The 19596-nt window shown below is 45.6% G+C and overlaps 1 protein-coding gene across 1 annotated transcript in view; it reads right to left on the reverse strand.

Annotated features, from left to right (window-relative positions):
• The window catches only part of LOC147603900 (uncharacterized), a 267683-nt gene that overhangs the window by 166405 nt on the left and 81682 nt on the right, over positions 1-19596 (reverse strand). The window contains exons 13-16 of the mRNA XM_086795826.1: positions 11718-11963; positions 11224-11577; positions 10701-10964; positions 6173-6562 (exon numbers count right to left, since the gene is read on the reverse strand). Coding sequence (XP_086651952.1) covers positions 6173-6562; positions 10701-10964; positions 11224-11577; positions 11718-11963 — 1254 coding nt within the window. The remainder of the gene's footprint in view (positions 1-6172; positions 6563-10700; positions 10965-11223; positions 11578-11717; positions 11964-19596) is intronic.

Consider the following 19596-nt stretch of genomic DNA (forward strand, 5'->3'; position numbering starts at 1 on the left):
GCGGATATCCTCAATGTCCATGGTGAGTACTCTGACTGGACGTCTCCCATGCCGTGCTAGTATGGTCCTGATCCTCTCCGCCGGTGTCGAGATGGGCCTCTCATCTTGGGGCGCCTGGACCGCCCAAGCTCTATAGCCCGATCAATCAATGTACCTCTAGTGCGGCTATACTCTGGGGCTAGCTGCAATGCCTGCTGGCCTGACTGCTCAATCTCTGGTCGAAAGAAGTCTGTAATCTGCCTCTGTAGGTGTCTCTCCCTCTCTGATCCCCTCCCTCTCAAGAGACCCTCTCTATGTCTATGCAGCTCCAGCAAGTATAATCCGAGGCATCTCTGATCCTGGTATCTCATGACTCTAGAAATTGGTCCGAAACCCTCTCTAATCAGGCAGTGAAAGCGGCCTCGTATCTCATAATATACTGAACAGTGACATATGTAATGTAACTCTGTCTCTAGCTCCATCTTGCACAGCTGACAAATCCTGGCCTCAGCTGGTACTCCTCTGAATCTGCCAGTCTCAATCTCTAGCTGGTGTGAGGATGTGCGCATCTGACCAATAGCACACCGTACCCCATGAGAAAGATGAGTATCCATGTAGCTGGGTCTAATCACAAACCCATCCTCCGTGAGCTGGAGAATTAGGGTTTGAGAGAACGGGTTTTCTTTGCTTTTGTACATGGATGTGGATGACCCGGCTGCTGCTGTTGGTGGCATGGCTGCCAATAGCCATAACATGGATCTTATTGAGGAGATGATCGAGAAGGATGTGGGTTATGCTTCAGATGCCTCGGAGCAACAAAAATGTCAAAGGCTTGATGTTCATGCAAGCTACACTCCGGTGAATGTTGGAGAGAATGCAGAGGAAAGTTCTCAGGTACCTTCTCCGGAGTCTACACGTTTGCTGCAGATCACTGGTGAGCTTCTGCAAGAATATGTGAAGGCAAATGGCTGCAGTAGATAATGGTGGTGTGGCTGATGTATGCATGGAGACTCCTTTGTTGCTACAACAACTAGCAGATTTTCATGATCGTGCTGCTATCCTCTTCTTTACTGGGCGTACTCCGTTGTTGCCTCGTCTTAGAGCATGGTTGGGCCGCTTGGTGTCGCCTGAGGCACTTGAGGAGATTTATGATGGTACGAGAGGCTTTTATGAAATACTTTTTCGCACTTCGGAAGCCCGTAGGGCAGTCTTGGAGCAGGTGCCACTCTTTTTGGATGGGCAGTTGGTTCATGTGGTTCCGTGGAAGCCTATGGGTGGCAGAGTACCAAGATATGTTGCGCCAGGCTTGCCCAGTTTAGGTTGAAGTGAAACAATTCCCACCAATGTTTTGGCGTGTTTTACCAGGTCTCATGCGAGGTATTGGTGATGTCTTGGTGGTGCCTCGAATGACATCTAGAAACCGAAATCGTCTATGCATGTCGTGGGATACTGGGAGACCTAGGCCGACACATTTGCGTGTCAATATGGCTGGGCTGCAACCTTTAATGTATGAATTGAGGTGGGATACATTTGCTGGCCACTGTTTCAAATGTGGTGAGATGGGCCACTTTGTCTCCGAATGTCCTAAGAAAGAACAAGTTGTTGCTACCAAGGATATCGTTGATGGACAGTTGCCCGTGGAAGATGAGCATGATGCTCCTTTACATGATGCCCAGCACATGGATGTACATGTGGATAATCAGAATGAGGTTGAGCAGCCATGGGTGGAAGTACGTGGTAAAACGACACGATTTGTTGCCCCCCGGGGGGATTTCTCAGATGCTATTTGGCGCGGGCCTTTGCGTACTCATCAGGGGCCCTTACATACATATGCTCGTCGCCCTTTGGGTTCAGGTGCCCAGCAACAGACCAGGATTGAGAGGCCGAGAGGCCAACTTTCTCAGGGTACAGGGGCTCTTGGGTTGGATAGAGTAGAACGCTATCCTATTAGAAGTCGCCTAACAAAAGAAGCACAACAACAATTGCCTCTTGTGTTTGGTTCGAAGGGTGAGGTCATCTCGCCATGGGATGCTCATTACCCTTCGGCACCTGCTCGGGAACTCCAAGGGCAGTCTGAGATCACAAATACCATGTCTAAAAATGCAATGCTTCAAAAGGTTCGTGATTTGGCACATTGTCCTGGGCCTAGTACACGGCCTTGTTGATTCCTTTTCTGGGAAGGCTTATGAAAATTGTACAATGGAATGTAAAGGATATTTCTTCGCGCCAAAAGCAGTTCAGGCTTTGGCGTACAACTTTTTGTCATGGTTGGGATGTTTTGTGTGCAGTTGAACATAAGCAGCATAAGTTGGCTGGCAAAGCCTATGTATATAAGGGGTTTCATGTTTTCTACAGCGAACATCCTGCTTTGCAGTCAGGTGTTATGGTTGCTATTCGTTCGCAATTTCAGCCTTCTCTTGCGCTTCAAGATGTTCATGGAAGATTTCTAGTGATACAGATTGTTTGGGATGATACGCCTTTATGGTTGTTAGGGGTGTATGCTCCAAATAATGCTCGTGCACGCTGTTTGCTGTGGAATGACTTGTGTGCTCTTTCAATCTCTCATCCTGGCTTTGTGATGGGAGACTTTAATATATGTGTCTCCAGGGAGCAAGCCACGTCGCCTCATTCTGTAATGGATAGCCTGGAGAGAATGGCGTGGGAAGCTTTTGCAGCAAGGTCGCTAAAACAAGACATGTGGTCTTGGTTGCATCCAGATGAAAGGGGTTACACTTATGCCTCACAACAGATTCGGGGCACTTATGCTAGATTGGATAGGATGTATATTTTACATCAAGATCTCTTTTTGCCAGAGGTTCTTACTATGATGGTTGATCAACAACAGGTTTTCTCGGATCATTGGCCGCTTGTGTTTGAAATGGTCTATCATCCTGTGGATGCATATAAAGGCTTGTTGGGACGCTTGCCTTTGCACTTAAATCACACTTTTTTGGAGCATGAAGTTTTTGATGTTTATATACGTCAGTTGATACGACATTTCTCCACAAGAGTATCCATGGCTGATTATCATGCTTGGCCAGTGTTCCTTACCAACACTCGGAAATTAGCGCGGCATTATGGTCTTGCTAATGCCTCTATACAAAAATAGCATGTGGCTCTTCTTGAGTCGCTTTTAAAGGGCTTGCAGGCGTTCATGTTTACTGACTCTATGGATGCTGAAGTTGTGGATGCCATAGAATGGCTGAAAAAGGAGCTATCTAGGGTGCAGGCAGCACAATATGTTTGCTTTAAACTACTTGCACGTCTTGATGCTTTGCGGGATGCTAACTGTCAATCTCATCGCTTCTATGATAAGTTGCATCAAAAACATATGCGTGAGAATATTGTTAGGCTGATGGATGCCCAAAGCAACCTTGTTACTCAACCTTCTGAGGTTATTCAGCATTGCATTAGGTTTTATGAAGATTTGCTTGCCCCTCGAGAGGATGTCTCGCGGGCTGTTCTAGCTGCAAGGGAGTCATTGTTTGCTGAAGTACGATATCAAGTTGACCCTGATGTGGCGGTTCAGCTTGATGCTCCTGTTACTCAAGGGGAAGTGGAAGCTGTTCTCTCCAAACTTCCCATGGGAAAGAGCCCTGGTTGGGATGGTTTCACAAATGAGGTTTTCCGAAAATATGCTGATCAGCTTCTTGCAGAGCCTTTGACGCTTATTTGTCAAAGGGTTTGGGATGAGGGATATATGCCTGCCGATTGGAAGGTGGGTATACTTCGTTTGTTGCCCAAAGTCCCTTCGCCTTCACTTATGGGTATTATGTATAAAATCTTTACAAAGATTTTTGCCAATCGCTTGCAGAAGGTGCTTCCTACTCTTATTCATCCATATCAATATGGATTTGTGCATGGCAGGAATATTTTGCATAATATTCTTAATGTTCGAATTGGAGTGGATTATGCCAAGGCAAAGAAGCAAGGGATTGTGATGGTGCAGCTCGATCTTGAAAAAGCTTTTGATCATGTCAGCTGGCCTTTCCTTTCTCAGTTAATGACAGCCATGGGCTTTGGTCCCAAAATGGCTAATTTGGTGCATTTACTTGGCTCTGGCTCTATCACGCGGATTATGCTCAATGGAGGACTTTCAGATGGTATTTCTCTCACCCGTTCTCTCCAGCAGGGCTGTTCTCTTAGCCCTCTTTTCTTTGCCATTGCCACTCATCCTATGTTATCTCGCCTAGATGCTATGGTATCGCATGGTGAAGTGGTTGGTTTGCATCTCCCTCATGGCAAGCAATTGGTTGCTCAAGCCCTTGCGGATGACACTTTTATGTTTCTCAGGGCCGAAAAAGCCAATATAGATCAAGCAATGGAAGCTTGGAATAATTTTGCATTGGCTTCTAGGCTGAAAATAAATTCAACAAAATCAGCCCTCATTGTATGCATGGAATTTGATCTTGCGGCATTAGGGTGGCAAGGCCGTGTGGTGCATACAGGAGACATTGTTCGTCATCTTGGGTATCCGGTCGGTGTGGATGTGGACCCCCAAGCGCTTCTTGCTTGGATTTCTGCTCGAGTCTCGGATAAATTTGTGTATTGGAAAGCTCAAGGGTGGCCTATGCACGTGAGGGTTAAGGTAGCTCAGGTTATTATGCTTAGCATGATTTCCTTTTTTTTGCTTTTGCTACCTTGGACGCACAAATCTCTTCTCCGTTTGGTTGCTCCCATTCGGTTTATGCTGTGGAAGAGGCAAGGAAACATTATGGGTCAAACATGGATAGCTTGGAATCACATTAGGTCGCCCAAAAGAATGGGTGGGGCTGCTTTACTGGATGTCCGCTTGCATATGGTGGCGCGTAGGTGGGCGCTTTTTCAGAATATGTGTTTGCAGGAGCAGCCTTGGGTATTCATGGCTCATGACTTGATTGAGTTGGAGGGATTGTCACATGGACGGACACGTATGCAGGCTTCATGGTGGGACATTGTGAATGCGGCTCATCCTGTCCGTATTCGCTCATCTCACATTTTATCGCATATTCTCCTTTCTTGGCATGAAGTTCTACTATTGGCTCGGTGGGATCCTCGTCATGAAAGACTACTTTTGAACTCTTTGCAGTTCGAAACATTTGTGGAGTCGCGTGTCATTGTTTGGCCAGACAGAGATGCTTCACGCATACGACTCAACCGCATGGTCAGGTTAGGCTTGGTTAGAATCCGAGATGCTGTGATACCTGGTCGTGACAGGCCATATTCGTTTCGTCGTATTCGGCAGCACTTTAGGGTTCCTCGGACATTTCAGCCACTATGGGTTGACATCATGCATGCAGTTGAGCCTTTTACTCCATTGCCTCGGCCATCTGCAGATCAGCCTTGGCTTGATTGGGCACTATGTAAATCTGGTGACTTGATATCACTTTCAGCTAACCAGGTCTATCATAAGCTCGTATCAGAGAAAGATTGGGTTTCAGCCAAGGCCAATAAGGTGTGGGGATTGCACAAGTCTAAATCATGGTGGCAGAAAACTCTTATGCATGGTTGGTAGTCTAAACTCCCTTACCAAGGTAAGGTTTTCATTTGGAGGATGTTGGTAGGAGGGTTATCTACACGGGATCAGCTCAGCCATCGTAAAATTACATTGGCCTCTTGCTTCTTCTGCACGACATGCACTGAAACAGTTATGCATCTGTTCATGAGTTGTCCACTGGCCCGTCAGATTTGGTCTTTTGTCTCTCGCGTTTGGGAGGTAGTAGAGAGGTCTACTGTTTCGGCTCATCAGTGGATATTTGGGATTTGTCCTAAGTCATTACTTCGGACAGTCACCTTGTGATATTCCATTTCCTTAGACAGACAGGACTTTGGCATATTTGGACTACACGGAATGGGTTCATCTTTGATTCCTTGTCTGGAATACATGGGCACATTCTATGTATCCGCGGTTTGCTGCTTTGGCAGTTTTCTTCTCTTCTCTCAGCTCAGCTACTGGATGCAGATGTTATTTCGTTATGGTCTACGGCGGCTCGGCTGACTCATCTTTGATGCTTTTATCTGGGATGCTTATTTGGCTAGGAGGCTTTCTTATTAGTGTACAGGTTTGCATGGTCATGATCCTTTAGAGGATCTTTTGTGGGGGTTTTTTTGGGGCCATAGGTTCTGTGTGAGCCATGTGGCTGATGCACATTTTTACATATAATATAAAACACCATTTCACGAAAAAAAAAAAAAAAAAAAAAGAGAGGCTGACCTTGTTGCTCTCCCTAAGTTGTTCTAGTAGCTTTTTGCTTGAGCACATGGCCAGGATGTTTGGAGTTGAATGAGCCTGGTTTAAAATTTTTCTCCATACAACATTGATTGTATTGAACCTTTTGCTTTCTATAGGAAGTTGTGTTTGAATATCAGAGCTGCTAAAAATAGGCTCCAAATACATCCATTGTCGTTGCAGTGCAAACCATTCGTCTATAATCTCTGACACGAGCACAAGTTGTGCCTCCCATTTGGATATTTTTTCTTCAAATGGTTTTTTGAAGGGAGAGAAACTTATTGACTGAGTTGTAGCAATGTGGTCATCTAGTTGCTGCAAGATGGCTTCATCAATTTTGATAATATAGGTACCTGTTTCTTTGTAGTCCATAACCTATGAACAAAGGAAAAGAAACAAGAATATTTAGACAAGTCAAAAGTTACACTCAAGATATGCTTAGACATATGCATAGAATACATTGAAATGCACATACCACATATGATTTTATACTGGTGCACATGCATAAATATATGTTGTTACCACACATAATAGCCTGCATGAATTAATTATTTTCCAAAATGCATAGGTGTACATAGATGTTTAAGAGAAAGCTTTACATTGGTACCAGACATTGGTATATGGGTAGAATGTTCAAGAGATAGCTTTACATTGGTACCAGGCATTGGTATGTAGGTAGTGGGTATAGATGTTCAAGAGAAAGCTTTACATTGGTACCAGACATTGGTATGTAGTTAGTGAATAAAGATGTTCAAGAGAAATTACATTGTTACCAGGCATTGTCCACGAAGTAAAGTAAAATAAAAGTCGAGCACAAACATGTATGCATAATGCACAGCGAGAATCACCAATCTGTTTTCTTGTACTTTCAGGCACCGTCCGAACATCTCCACCGCCGAGATCCAGAACGTACCTTTCAAGGATCTCCACTGGGCCCTGCACGAGGTCCAACAAGCCCTGCCCAAGGTCCAACATATCCTACAGGCCCTGCTCGGAAATAGAACATTGTATGGACCCTGACCGATGTTGGAAACATCTTGCCATGCCCTTGGATTTCATATGGGCTTGAACCATATGCTACATATGCATGCCCAGGATTTAATATGCCCCCTGCGTGTCCATCCATGATTAACATGTCCCGAAGAATTAGGGGTTAGTGACACGAACAGTCTCCAAATAAAGCAATATTTTGTGGCCCCCTTTAAGAGATGATCCACTGCACAAGAATGGAGACCGTTTGAGATGTCCACTTATTCACTTCCACAAAATTTACAATGTACCTTTACCAAAAGGAGAACTTCCTTGTGTTCAATCCATGGACATCTGTACCTTGAAACACTAGAGAGTTCCTTGAAGTCCAGAATTCCCATAAGCAAGTATATCTGATAAAAGAAAACCAAGTTGCCTTCTTGTGTAAGGCCCATTCTCTTCCTCAAATTCCAATGTGACCGAGATAGACACTCATTAAAAGCACATTTTTCCCATCTAGACATATGGGTTCAAAAGGTTCTTAATGCATGGCATGCTCAGAACCCATGCCAAAAATCTTCTTCATCTGACTTGCATTTAGAGCGCACCTCACCCCCCCCCCCCTCCCCCTCCCCAATGAAATGTTTATGGGTTGTGGTTTACATCCCATAGGGAGGAATACCAGAACTCTCAGAAGAGGTCATAGCATGCGTAGACAAGCATGAATAGGCAGCTTTGAGTTCCAAATCCCCAAACACCTAGCCTTCCCACGTCTGGGGCTCCATTTTACCCTCCATAGTTTATTGCAATTTGTGAACTCTTCTTGCTGATAAAACAGAGGCTGGTAGACCCCTAAAGTTGATGGGGAAAAAAAAGAGGAACCATCCAAGTCGTATCTAGTATTGACTGAGAGACTGTAGCTTGTGAAGAGCTAGCTGTAAGGTTTCTTTGTCAAATCTTGAAGTGTTTAACATGATGGTCAGCTGGTCAGTGCCTCTCCAACCCAATAAGGGCCTATCACACGAATCAACAATCTGACAAATCCCCCTATTTCTTAACCTCCTACTGGATTTCACATTCCTTAAGGCAAACAGGGGAAGAAGAGAGAGAAGGCGGGGGTGGGGAAGGGAGTGGGTGGTGTGTGTAAAAAGTGTGTTCCCAATATTATACCTCATCATTGATCTCCACGTGAATCTTCTACATCCTTGCCATTTCAGCAAGCCCCTTTCCAAACTTAAATGAGAAACTTAGCAAAGGACTTTCTTTTGATCACCAAGGGGGCATGTTAAGTATATTACCAAACCAGTTCAAACTCTGCCACTTGCTGTGCTTTTTATAACTAGCATTCATAACTGGCATGAACCTAGTAAGCTCCTGTAGTAGGGTTGGTTGCCCGGCACACTAAGGTGGTGATTCTCCTCTGGTCAATATGTCCGGAGTCTTGAAAATGCTCACGGCACAGTGCACAATGAGTAGACAGATTAGAATAGAGCACAGCACAATGACAAGAATGACAAGAATACCATAAACAACACTTGCATTACTCCAAGACACTATTACATGACCTTCACTGTACCGTGCACAGCCAGCAATGGTCACAATGAGTAGGACACGACACACAGGCGGCAATGACAAGTGACTAAAGCACTCAATGAGTAGACTTAATGAACGGAACGAGATGGGAAGGTTAAGGATAAGGATGTAGTATGAAGGATGTCCTCTAGGATGAGTTGAGGGCCATTTAAACAATTCCTGCAAGACATCGTGGAGTCAGTGGCATCTCCTATTTCTAGTAGATGCCATTGGAGTGACAATGTGGTGGCTTCAATGCCGGTGAGTACACCTCTTATGTATCCCTTGCTGGTGTGCTTCCGTTTCTGGGTAGTCCACCAAATGCTTTGGGATGGTCCAGTGGAACGGTCCAGGGTGATCCACTGTTGCAGTGTGGCGGTGTTCCAGTGTGACACCTTAGGATGGTTCAGCCACAATAGTCCAATGTGAGCACCCCTGGTGGCTACAGGTTGCCCATCACTAGAGTACTCACCGTCCTTCCTGAGGAAGATAGAAAAAAACATTGTGAACTGAGAAATTGTTACAGAATGATAAGATGCACTATACTGTAGATACAATACATCATGAAGGATGATAGGTACAATGACATCATGAAAGATGGTATATGCAATGATAATAAAAAACTAAGCATCCTCCTCATGCTGGGGGAAAGCTTTGACTGCCGGCAGATGTCGTGCTGCATACCCTAGTGGATGAAGAGGTCCATGATCCAGTGAGAAGTGACTGGAGAGGACGGAGAGACTATCGAAGAGCATCAAGGTCCGCTGTTTGGGCACGTAAAGAGACGAGCTCCCTGGCCTACTGTGCCACGTGGTCACAAAACTCGAGCACCTCCTCTGTGCTGTGGGAAGATGAAGTGCGGAGGTGAATGAGCTCTGATTCTGCGGATTCCTGAGTCTGCAGACCTTGAATGGTGTCCGCGGCCTGGCAAGTGCAATCCCTCTAGCGACGGCAATGACAAGAGAGCTCAAATCTGTAGTCGGTGAGGTAGGTGGGGTAGATTTGGAGATCAGCAGAGAGGAGGTCCAAACCCTGGACTACGCAGTGAAATCAATGAGGATGAGGCAATGGCAGCTGCTCTGGAAGGTCTGGGAGCCGCAAGCGAGGGAGATCAAACAAAGCGTTACAATAGTCCTATGAGAAAACTCGATCATGGAAAAGAAAAATATAGACAACTAGCTACATAAACAATGATGATGATAATACGCATCTCTGGATACATGGGAAACAATATCTCCATGGCATGGCGATACATCAGGAAGCTCATTTATGTGGGGTACCACCCTCATCCATCAAGAAAATCGAGCATAGGGGAGTTCATGATTGTCAAGAGGCTCGCCATGTCTACTGCTAGTGGGAAAGTGTCTTTATGGCACTGGAGGATCTCTTGATCTGTAGCTGCCATGTAGAGGGCTGTCACGAACTGGGGGCCTGTGAGTGCTGCGTTGCTATAGCTTGTGGGCATGGTCTAGAGTGACTCCAGGAGGTCAAGGCGCTCCATGGTCTGGCAGTCTAGTCCTCCTGGGAGGATCTCCATGTGCAGGTGCCTCGCGAGATTGCTAACTAGTACAGCAACTAGAGTAGGTGAAAAGAACATTGCTTTGTAGGGATTGGGGTGGAAGAAGCCTGCCCAGTTGAATAGAAAGAACATTGCTTTGTAGGGATTGGGGTGGAAGAAGCCTGCCCATTTGAATAGAAAGAACATTGCTTTGTAGGGATTGAAGCGGAACATTTCTTTGTAGGGATTGGGGCGGAAGAAGCCTGCCCAGTTGAATAGAAAGGCCTCAGAAAACGAGACTACTAGCTACACAAAACTTCATGCTCTTAAAATACATCATTCATCTGACACCTCTGATTGAATCTGCATAGCTTGTACAGCTTCAAGGAAATTGAAGAAAAGTTACAATAAGGGCATCAGAAAAGCTGTACATAAGTTATGAATCATTCTGCGGGGTGGCTCAAACCAATGTACCTGCATCTCAAGATTCTTCCAATCTGCTTCCATTTTAGTAAGTGCAGTTTCGATCCCAAATTCCTTACTGGCAATGTCAGCAACATTTGAAATGATATCTAAGCAGTTCATTAGGCCCATTTCAAGGCCTTTCATCAAAGTGAATTCCTCTGTCAAATGCATGTCCATGTGCAGCTCCGCTGAAAGCTGGTCCCAATGGCGGGCCCGCATACCTGGTTGACGCAATGCTGCTATTAGAGGAACATAAGGTCTAAATTCTCCAACCTGAAATCACAAAATCCGCTTGCTTAAACAATCAAAACCAACCAAAAAAGGGGGGGGAAAATAGCACGAAAGAGACTTCTATTAAGTATGAAAAATCAATACAAAACCATGGCTAGAATCATCACAGAGTGTAATGTAATTGCAGCCAGTCAGGGGTGTGGAGTCCAATGGGAGTCAAAGACAAAAAATTGAACTAGATGAATGTATATTTTTAAATTACTAGTGGTGTCCATTCGAAGCTGAGGCTGAGGCAACAGACCTGCTTACGAATCTCCTCACAGTCTGCTGCACAAGCTGTAGCTTCCTTTTGAGAAAACACCCGGCTAACTTTAAAAAGGCCCTTGTACCAGCTTGTCACATTCTTCTCAACCTCATCTGGATTAAGATTCAGGAATGATCCATTCATCCAAACCTGATCGCTCCTTTTCCAATCATCAGCAGTTATCCAAAGGTATGAATATGGTTCAAAGTTCTCTAGAGTCTTCCTCAAATGCGCATAATCCGTTGGAGGAATGCCAAATAAAGTCTCTCTTGAGTTAAACAAGCGTGCTTTTCTCTCTGCTAATTGAAGTTGCTCATTAATTTTGTGGGCCTCAGAAGCAACAAACTCAGACTGCAAATATGAATAATCAAAAGACAAATGTAACCATGGCAATTTAAAAACTCGGAACCATGCAAGAGTTTTGAACACCTTTCCATCCATACTAAACTATGTAGATCATTATCTTCATTGATTAATTTAAAAGTACAAACCTGATTCAAATCTGTATAGCGTGAAAAAGCTGAAACGGTTGTTTCCAGATTTTCGAGTGTCACCAAAAAGGTCAACTGTTCTTCCTCCATTTCCCTTTGGTACCGCTCATTGTCCGCAGCCAAAATCTTCTGTGTCTTTTCAACCAGTTTCTCAATTTTTGAAGGCCAAGATTGCAATGACCACTTTTGATTAAAGTCACCATCAGTAAGTACATAATTCAATTCGTCCAAAGCATCATACCAAACCTGATCATGAAGTAATACAGGAAAACCATACAAAAGGTTGGAGTGCTTATTATCAAGGATAGCTGCATTCTTGTTAAGACAAAATAGTTATTCCTGTTTCTTGAATTTGCGCAACCCTAATGGACTCTCTCAGAATCATCAGGCACTTGATTGGTTCCAAAATGTATGATTTTTCCGCTCAAATGCCTTCTGGACAACAACTCACCTTTCACTATAGAGAAAAGAAATAAAATGGGATATAAAAACTGGAAGGTAAAGAGTGCTATCCATAAATGCTTTGTACTTGATGGAAACAAGTACAGAGCATAAAAACTGGAAGGTAAAGAGTGCTATCCATAAAAACTGGAAGGTAAAGAGTGCTATCCATAAATGCTTTGTACTTGATGGAAACAAAATAGAGATGCATTAGATGAAATTGAAGAAATAAGCAGAACACCATCACAGAACAAGCTGATCATCTACATAGCTCAAGAAAATGCATCCTCCCTTGAATTGTCGTCCATTGGTTGCTATGGACCCTTTTTTTGGAGGAAAGGAGACTTCTATTAAGTGTGAATGGACCATAAAAAGTCACGGCTGGAAGCCGGAACAAAAATTCCTTTAAAAAAATTCTTCCCAAAATGTAGGGTGATCTCAACCAATATGGGGCACAAAGATGCAAAGAGAGTCCTGTAGGGGTCGATGAGAAAAAGATCCCTCGATCCCACTCCCTCAGGGAGACACTGCGCTTTGCTTGCACAAATCCCATGTGGCCATAAGAGTGAATAATATCTGCCCATATAGTACAAATGCATTGAGTATCATAAATCTGAATTCCCTCAATATAGTACAGATGCACTGAGTATCATAAATCTGAATTCCCTCAATAGCCTTTGTGCATCTGGCCCTCCAAATCTACCAAGGCTGCTCTATCAGTGGTCACTCCCTGGGAGCGCTGGAGCCCTGATGGCCCGATGGAGAAGGTATCAAGACATGTGTGGGCTGGGCTGCTGGTGCTGGTGTTGAAGAAATCTGTCAGGATCCTCTATCTAGGTACATCATGGCTCAGTCTCCTGTCTGCCAAGAGGATCTCTTTGTGTCTCCTGAGCTCAAGTAGGAACAATCCCAGGCATCTTTGATCCTCAAACTCCATGACACTGCGTAACGGCCCAAAAACCTAACATAAGAGGCAGTGACATCTCCCTCGGATCTCATAATAGACTGCACATCGGCAAATGTAGTGCTCCTCTGTCTCTGCCTCCTGATAGCATAGCTGACAAATGCCATCATCCAAGATCTGATGCACATATCGCCCTTTCTCAATCCGCAGCTGGTGTGATGAGGTCCCGATCTGTCCAATGGTGCCGTTCTAATCTGGGCGGGTGAGATCCAAAAATGGACAATCCAAGCTGCACTAAAAGGAAGGGAGTGCCTCTATAAGCAAACCATGTAGGTCAAACCATGATCTCATCTGAGCATACGAGCAATGAGTATCTCCATCCTTTGCCAACTGTATGGATGAGGTCAATGCCAATCGGCAGTACCTCTGCTAAGGGAGCTCCCATAGCCGCTGTAAAAAGGTAACTGCGTGGAAAAGGGCCTCGGTCACTACTCGTGCGGCACCCAGCTCAGCCCGAACAATCTCATGTGCTACTGATGCTTTGCTCCGAATCATGGGGGCAATCATCATAATCAGTGGTCTCTCCATATGCCTCCATTCCTCACTGAGATCTGTGATGTATGCTGGGCCCCCAAATTGTTGCTCCGTACAGGAGGGTCAGTGTGACAACCTGTATCAAATAGCCACAATTTGGTGCGCGGCTCTTGAAACTATATGTGTGCACACTGCCTCTGAAGTGCCCCCAAGGCTGCATGCCCTCGACCTAATCTAGCTGCTGCAACCTCCTTCAGGGAGAAACGCGGTCCTATAAAAGTAACTCCCAAATAGACATATGACCTGACATACTCAACCGGCTACCCTCGGAAAGTGAACTGAGGCTCTGATCTCGTCACCCATGCCTGTGTGGTGTTAAACACCATAACCTTGGTTTTCCCAAGGTTCATTGTCAGATCTCTATCCGCACAGAATGCCTGTAATTCATCCAAATGTCTCTCTAGTCCCTCTGGAGAGTCTGAGATTAGAACAATATCATCAGCATATAACAAGATGGGTATCAACACCCCTGCCAGGCATGCCCCTGGGCCTCCCCATCTGTCTACATAATCGGAGACCACATCAATGTACAGTCCAAAGAGGTGGGTGATAGTGGGCATCCCTGCTTCACCCCTATCATGCTGGTCACCATATCGGATAGTCTATCTGGAGCTCGGACTCTACCTGCAACAAACTCATACAAAGCATATATTCCCCACTGCATATCCTCACGTACCTCATTGTCATGCAATCTGAGCATAAGCCTGGCACGTGGTACGGTATCGAAAGCAGTATATCCTTCTCCTTCGTGCCTTGCCCTCTTCAATAACTGCCCCAAGTGTGAGTATGTGATCCAATGAGGTAAATCCTCTCCTGAAGCTGGCATGTCCCTGTGCTCGATGACCATGCCTCTCTGCCCAGCCGCTAAGCTCCGACTCCAATATAGAGCCATATAGTTTGGCCAAGTAATGACCAATCATGATCGTCCTGTAGTTGCCTCATACCATAGGGTCCCCACTCTAAAGAGTGGTACATCCCATTCAGTAGTCCACTGTGCTCGCTCCCCCTTTAGAGTTCCAGTGTGTGAGCGCATCTGATCCCTACCACCTCGATAGGCATTGTATATGACCAACCCATGTGCACTCCCGAGTGTGAGAAAATGCCTGCCATAATCTGTAATCTCCCCCTCATCCTGTGTTGATCTCTGCAACCCTACATCCTCTGCCATTATCTCCCGGTACATAGCCTCCTGAGTATCAAGCAGCTCTGTCTGCTCTGTGCATGTACGTGCATTCAAGTCTCCCAATAGTAATATGTCTCCCATGCTGGCAAACCTCATGATATCATCATATAGTGGAGTATAGGGCGACTCTCTTGATGGTGCAAACCTCGAGTGAACTGGGGGAAAGTAGCATACCGCCACATATAGCTCGCAGAGCCCCTCTCTACATACTCGGACCCACATGTACCCCGCATCTGCATCTCTATGTACCACACGTATTTTGTCACGAAGCTCCTCCCTGAAAAGTACTGCCACTCCTCCATATCCTTGGGCACCTCCCACTGGGTGTGGCTGAGGGCGGCGAAACACTAATTCCCATCTATAACCCCGCACGTCAGGAAGCCTCTTATTTGTGCACTGATGGGTCTCCGTATATAGAGCAATATCACTGTGTCTGAAAGTATCATCAAAGTATCATGCATCTGTTCTAAGGGCTCCGTTGCAATATCACACCGTGAATCGCAAGGTCTCATAGGCCGCGCACCGTAAAAATAAAGATGATACTTCTGGCACCTAGAAAATGAAATTGGAACTGGAAGGTAAACAGAAACCCTTATAGGTGTGAATATAGTGAGGGGGGGGGGGGGGGGGGGGGGGGGGGAGGGGTACGCTATGGAGGTGAGTGGAGTACAGTGAGGGGATACAATATCATGTGGGACGGGGGGTACACTATGGAGGTGCCTCCATCTCATAATATGTGCCGCATCGAACGATGGCGGATCTCCTCAATATCCTCTGTGGTCAGCACCCCGACTGGGTGTCCCGCATGTCTCGCAAGAATAATCCGAATCCGCCGTTGCAACCTCCGTCTATGCTGGGATGCCCTCCTCCGTAGTCGTGGGCGTCTGGACCACCCAAGCTCAATCGCACGATCAATCAGTGTACAACTGGTGTGGGCGGTATCCATGTCTTGCTGCTGCTGTGGTCCATCTGGCGCAATGATGGCTGGACTAAAGAAGTCTGTAATGTGCCTCTGAGTCTGGCTCTCTGTGCGCCTAAGCAGGCTATCTCTATATCTCCACAGCTCAACCAAGAACAATCCCAAACACATCTGGTCCTGGTACCCCATGACTCTGGAAAGTGGTCCAAAACCCTCTCTGAATAAACACTAGAAACGACTACGTATCTCATAGTATGCAGTACAATGGCATATATAATGCAGCTCTGTCTCTGGCTCCCCATGGCATACTCGGCATATCCTGGCCTCAGCTGGTATACCTCTATATCGGCCAATCTCAATCTCAAGCTGGTGTGAGGATGTGCGAATCTGACCAATAGCACATCATACTAGTGTACATCCATGTAACTGGGTCTGATCCCAAAACCATCTGCTGTAAGCTGAAGAAAATGCTCTCTATAGAAAGCCATCTTCGTGCCCAGCTCCTCAGTCGGCTGTATCCATGTCCTCCTAATGTCCAGCTGAACTAAATCCTGACGGATGAGTCTGGTAATCTCTGTCCGTGTGAGAGTGAGAGAGAGTGCATCCAGAGAATACTGCAAGGGAGGCAATCTGTCCATGCTAAAACCATGTGCCTGGAACCAAGATGTCATCTGTCCATACCAACAAGCCGTGTCTCCCTATAAAGCTAACTGTCGGGAGGACTCAAGGCGAGGCGTCCATATCTCTCTCGAGGAGATCCCACAAGCCATGTATGTAGGAGACTGACCTCGTAAGAGCCTCAATCACCAGAGGGGCAGCCGCCAGCTCTGCTCGAATAATCTCATGAGGTACCACGGCCTTGGCTCTAATAATCCTAGCAATCATAGATACCAAATGCCTCTCCATACCTCTCCCTCCGCCTGCGCTGTGATGGCCCACTGAACGTCCCCATATCTACACTCCATAAAGCATAGCTGATGTCACTAGAGTGTCAAAAAGCCAAAGTTTCGTTCGAGGTTCCTGCAATTGAACCTGCGAACACATCCTCTCCAAACCACCCAGGGCTGCATGTGCTCTAGTCAATCTAGTCTCTGCTGCTCTCCTCATCGAAAACACTGGCCCACTGAATACTACCCCAAGATATGTATATGCATCTGCATACTCCACAATCTCCTGCCCGTATGTAAATGTGGGAGCTGATCGCCTAACCCACTGTGGCGTGGTGTTAAACACCATAACCTTGGTTTTGCCAAGGTTGACAGACAATCCACTATCATGTGCAAACTCATGTAAAGCACCCAAATGACGCTGCATACCCTCAGGGGAGTCAGAGATCAACACAATATCATCAGCATATAACAATAGTGGGATCCATGTACCTGCTAGCTGGCTCCTCTGTCCCCAATCTCTCAATGTAGTCAGAAGCCTCATCCACATACATACCAAACAATGAAGGGGATAACGGCAACCTTGCTTCACTCCTGTAGTGGAGTGAACCAAAGTAGAGACCCCCTCTGGGGTGCGTACCTGTCCTGCAAACTGATCTATATAAAGCCATAATTCCCCATATGAGCTCTGTGGGTACCCCCATCTCCTGTAATCGCCTCATCAATCTGGCTCTGGGCACTGTATCAAATGCTTTGCGGAAGTCCACAAAGCTACAATAAATCTGTCACCCATGCGACCTGCCCTCCTCAATAATGGCCCGCAGAGTCAAGATGTGGTCAAGAGTAGAGAAACCTCTCCTGAACCCTGCCTATCCCTCTGCTCGAATGCCCTCTCTCTCTGCCCATCTACTCAATTGCTGCTCAAGAATGGATGCATACAATCGTGCTAGTGTGTGACCAATCATAATAGTGAGATAATTCCCTGGCTCCTTAGGGTCCCCTGACTTGAAGATAGGCACGATGGTGGACCTACTCCCACGTCTCGGGTAAGCCTTCACACACACCACGATTGAACATCACTGCTAGAAGCTCTGCCAGCATGCCTCTCGCATGAATAAAGTGCTCAGCAACCAATCCATCATGATCATATGCTCTCCCAGTCTTCATCCTATCAATGGCCTTCCTTACCATCTCTGCGGTAAAGAAAGTACATGTCTGTGGGCATGGTGCTGGCGGGTCAGGAAAAGGGTGTCTGTCCAGGAACTGTATATAAAGATGCTGCATAGCTACCCCAGACCTCTGTAGAAGTGATGGCCGAAGCAAGGGAGGACTCACAGACCTCTATAGAGAGAGAGAGAGAGAGAGAGAGAGAGAGAGAGAGAGAGATGTGCATTAAAAAAAAAAATGTAATATTCCGAGAGAGGCAGAAAACGACAAGCGAAAACCCACAGCAGAGAAAGAATGGCAAGATCAAACATGTGACAACTCACAGGAAGGACAAATGGTGGATCACTCATAAGCACGAACAAGTGATGCACGTACAGACTGAGGCACAAACAAAAGCAAAAACATGCGACGAACCTCACAACAGGAGCACCCACGAAATGAACGAACAGCTACTCGAACTCCACACACTTCTTAGTATCACCACTGCGAGAAACAAAGAAATGGTACCTGTTCCCATGGTTGAGCATTTGGTATCATTCATGACTGCACAAGGTTGAGGGAGCTATACGAACCCTTTTAAATAGTCATATGTCACGATACTCCACAGTTGATTATCCAAGAACCATTGGGTGCAAAGAACATTCCATGATCCATTGGGTGCAAAGGAATTTCTTCCTTTGCACAAATCCCTTCGATTGCAACAACACCACAAATATCGCTTCAACACTGTGCTTGGACTCCTTCGAAGACTCAAAGTGTCGTTCTTCTCATTTGCTTCCTTCAATCTACATGATTTGAGCACATGACCAAGCTTGCACAGGAGAAACACTTTACCTTTGATTTCTTCTTCTTCTTAGAAGCATTGGATTACCGGAGCCCTTCCCCTTTCCTTTTTTTGGATTTGCGAGAATGCAACGTCACCATCTCTCACTTAAAAACGCATCTCTTCCTCCACCAGCATTGTGCTGAACTCCTCAAAAGTAAGAGGTGGGTCGTGTATTCGTGTGTTCAGCAAGGTCACCAAACTGTCATATGGGACAGCACTCAAATGCACCTACATGCTAGTTCTTCACTTGTCTTGGTAATCCCCACTACCACCATCTAATCTTGTAGATTATTCATCCGCAAAATGAATTGCTCTGTAGCTTCTCCTTCAGAATGCTTTTCTACTGCAAGCTATTTCTCAAGGTTTCGAATCCTTGCCTAATTCCTCGTCTCATACGGGTTCTTAAGAACTTGCTATGATCTCTCTTTTCTTTTCTTTTTTTCAAAAAGAGACCTCTATTAAGTATGAAAAAAGACATACAACAATCACAGCTATAAGCCGGAAAAGAATAGAATCACCGCAACATGTAAGGTGATTTCAACCATTGAGGAGCATCATGATGCCATGAAAGACCTGTGGTACTAGAGGAAAAGAAGATGCTGTGGTCCCACTCCCGCATAAATATCACGCACTTTGCCTGCACAAAATGAGAGGGCCCCTGAATACGAGCCCAAGTAGCCATAAGAGTATGGATGATATCACCCCATATAGTACTAACGCACTGAGACCCAAAAAATCTAGACACCCTCAATAGCCTCCGCGCATCTAGCTCTCTAAATCTGCCATGCTTAATATTGGCAACAATATCCCAACTAGTGTCAATCCTCTGTTTGGGGGGTGTATGCAATTTCCCACAACTCATACAAATTGAACTTCCAGAGAGTGTAATTTGTCTCATGCAACTTTCCATCACCAAACAATGGAGGACAAGCATGAGTGGCTACGTTATTTGCAAGTT

This window comes from Cibotium barometz, chromosome 63 (genome assembly GCF_041138505.1).
Source record: "Cibotium barometz isolate CiBa-2024 chromosome 63, ASM4113850v1, whole genome shotgun sequence".
Lineage (NCBI taxonomy): Eukaryota > Viridiplantae > Streptophyta > Polypodiopsida > Cyatheales > Cibotiaceae > Cibotium > Cibotium barometz.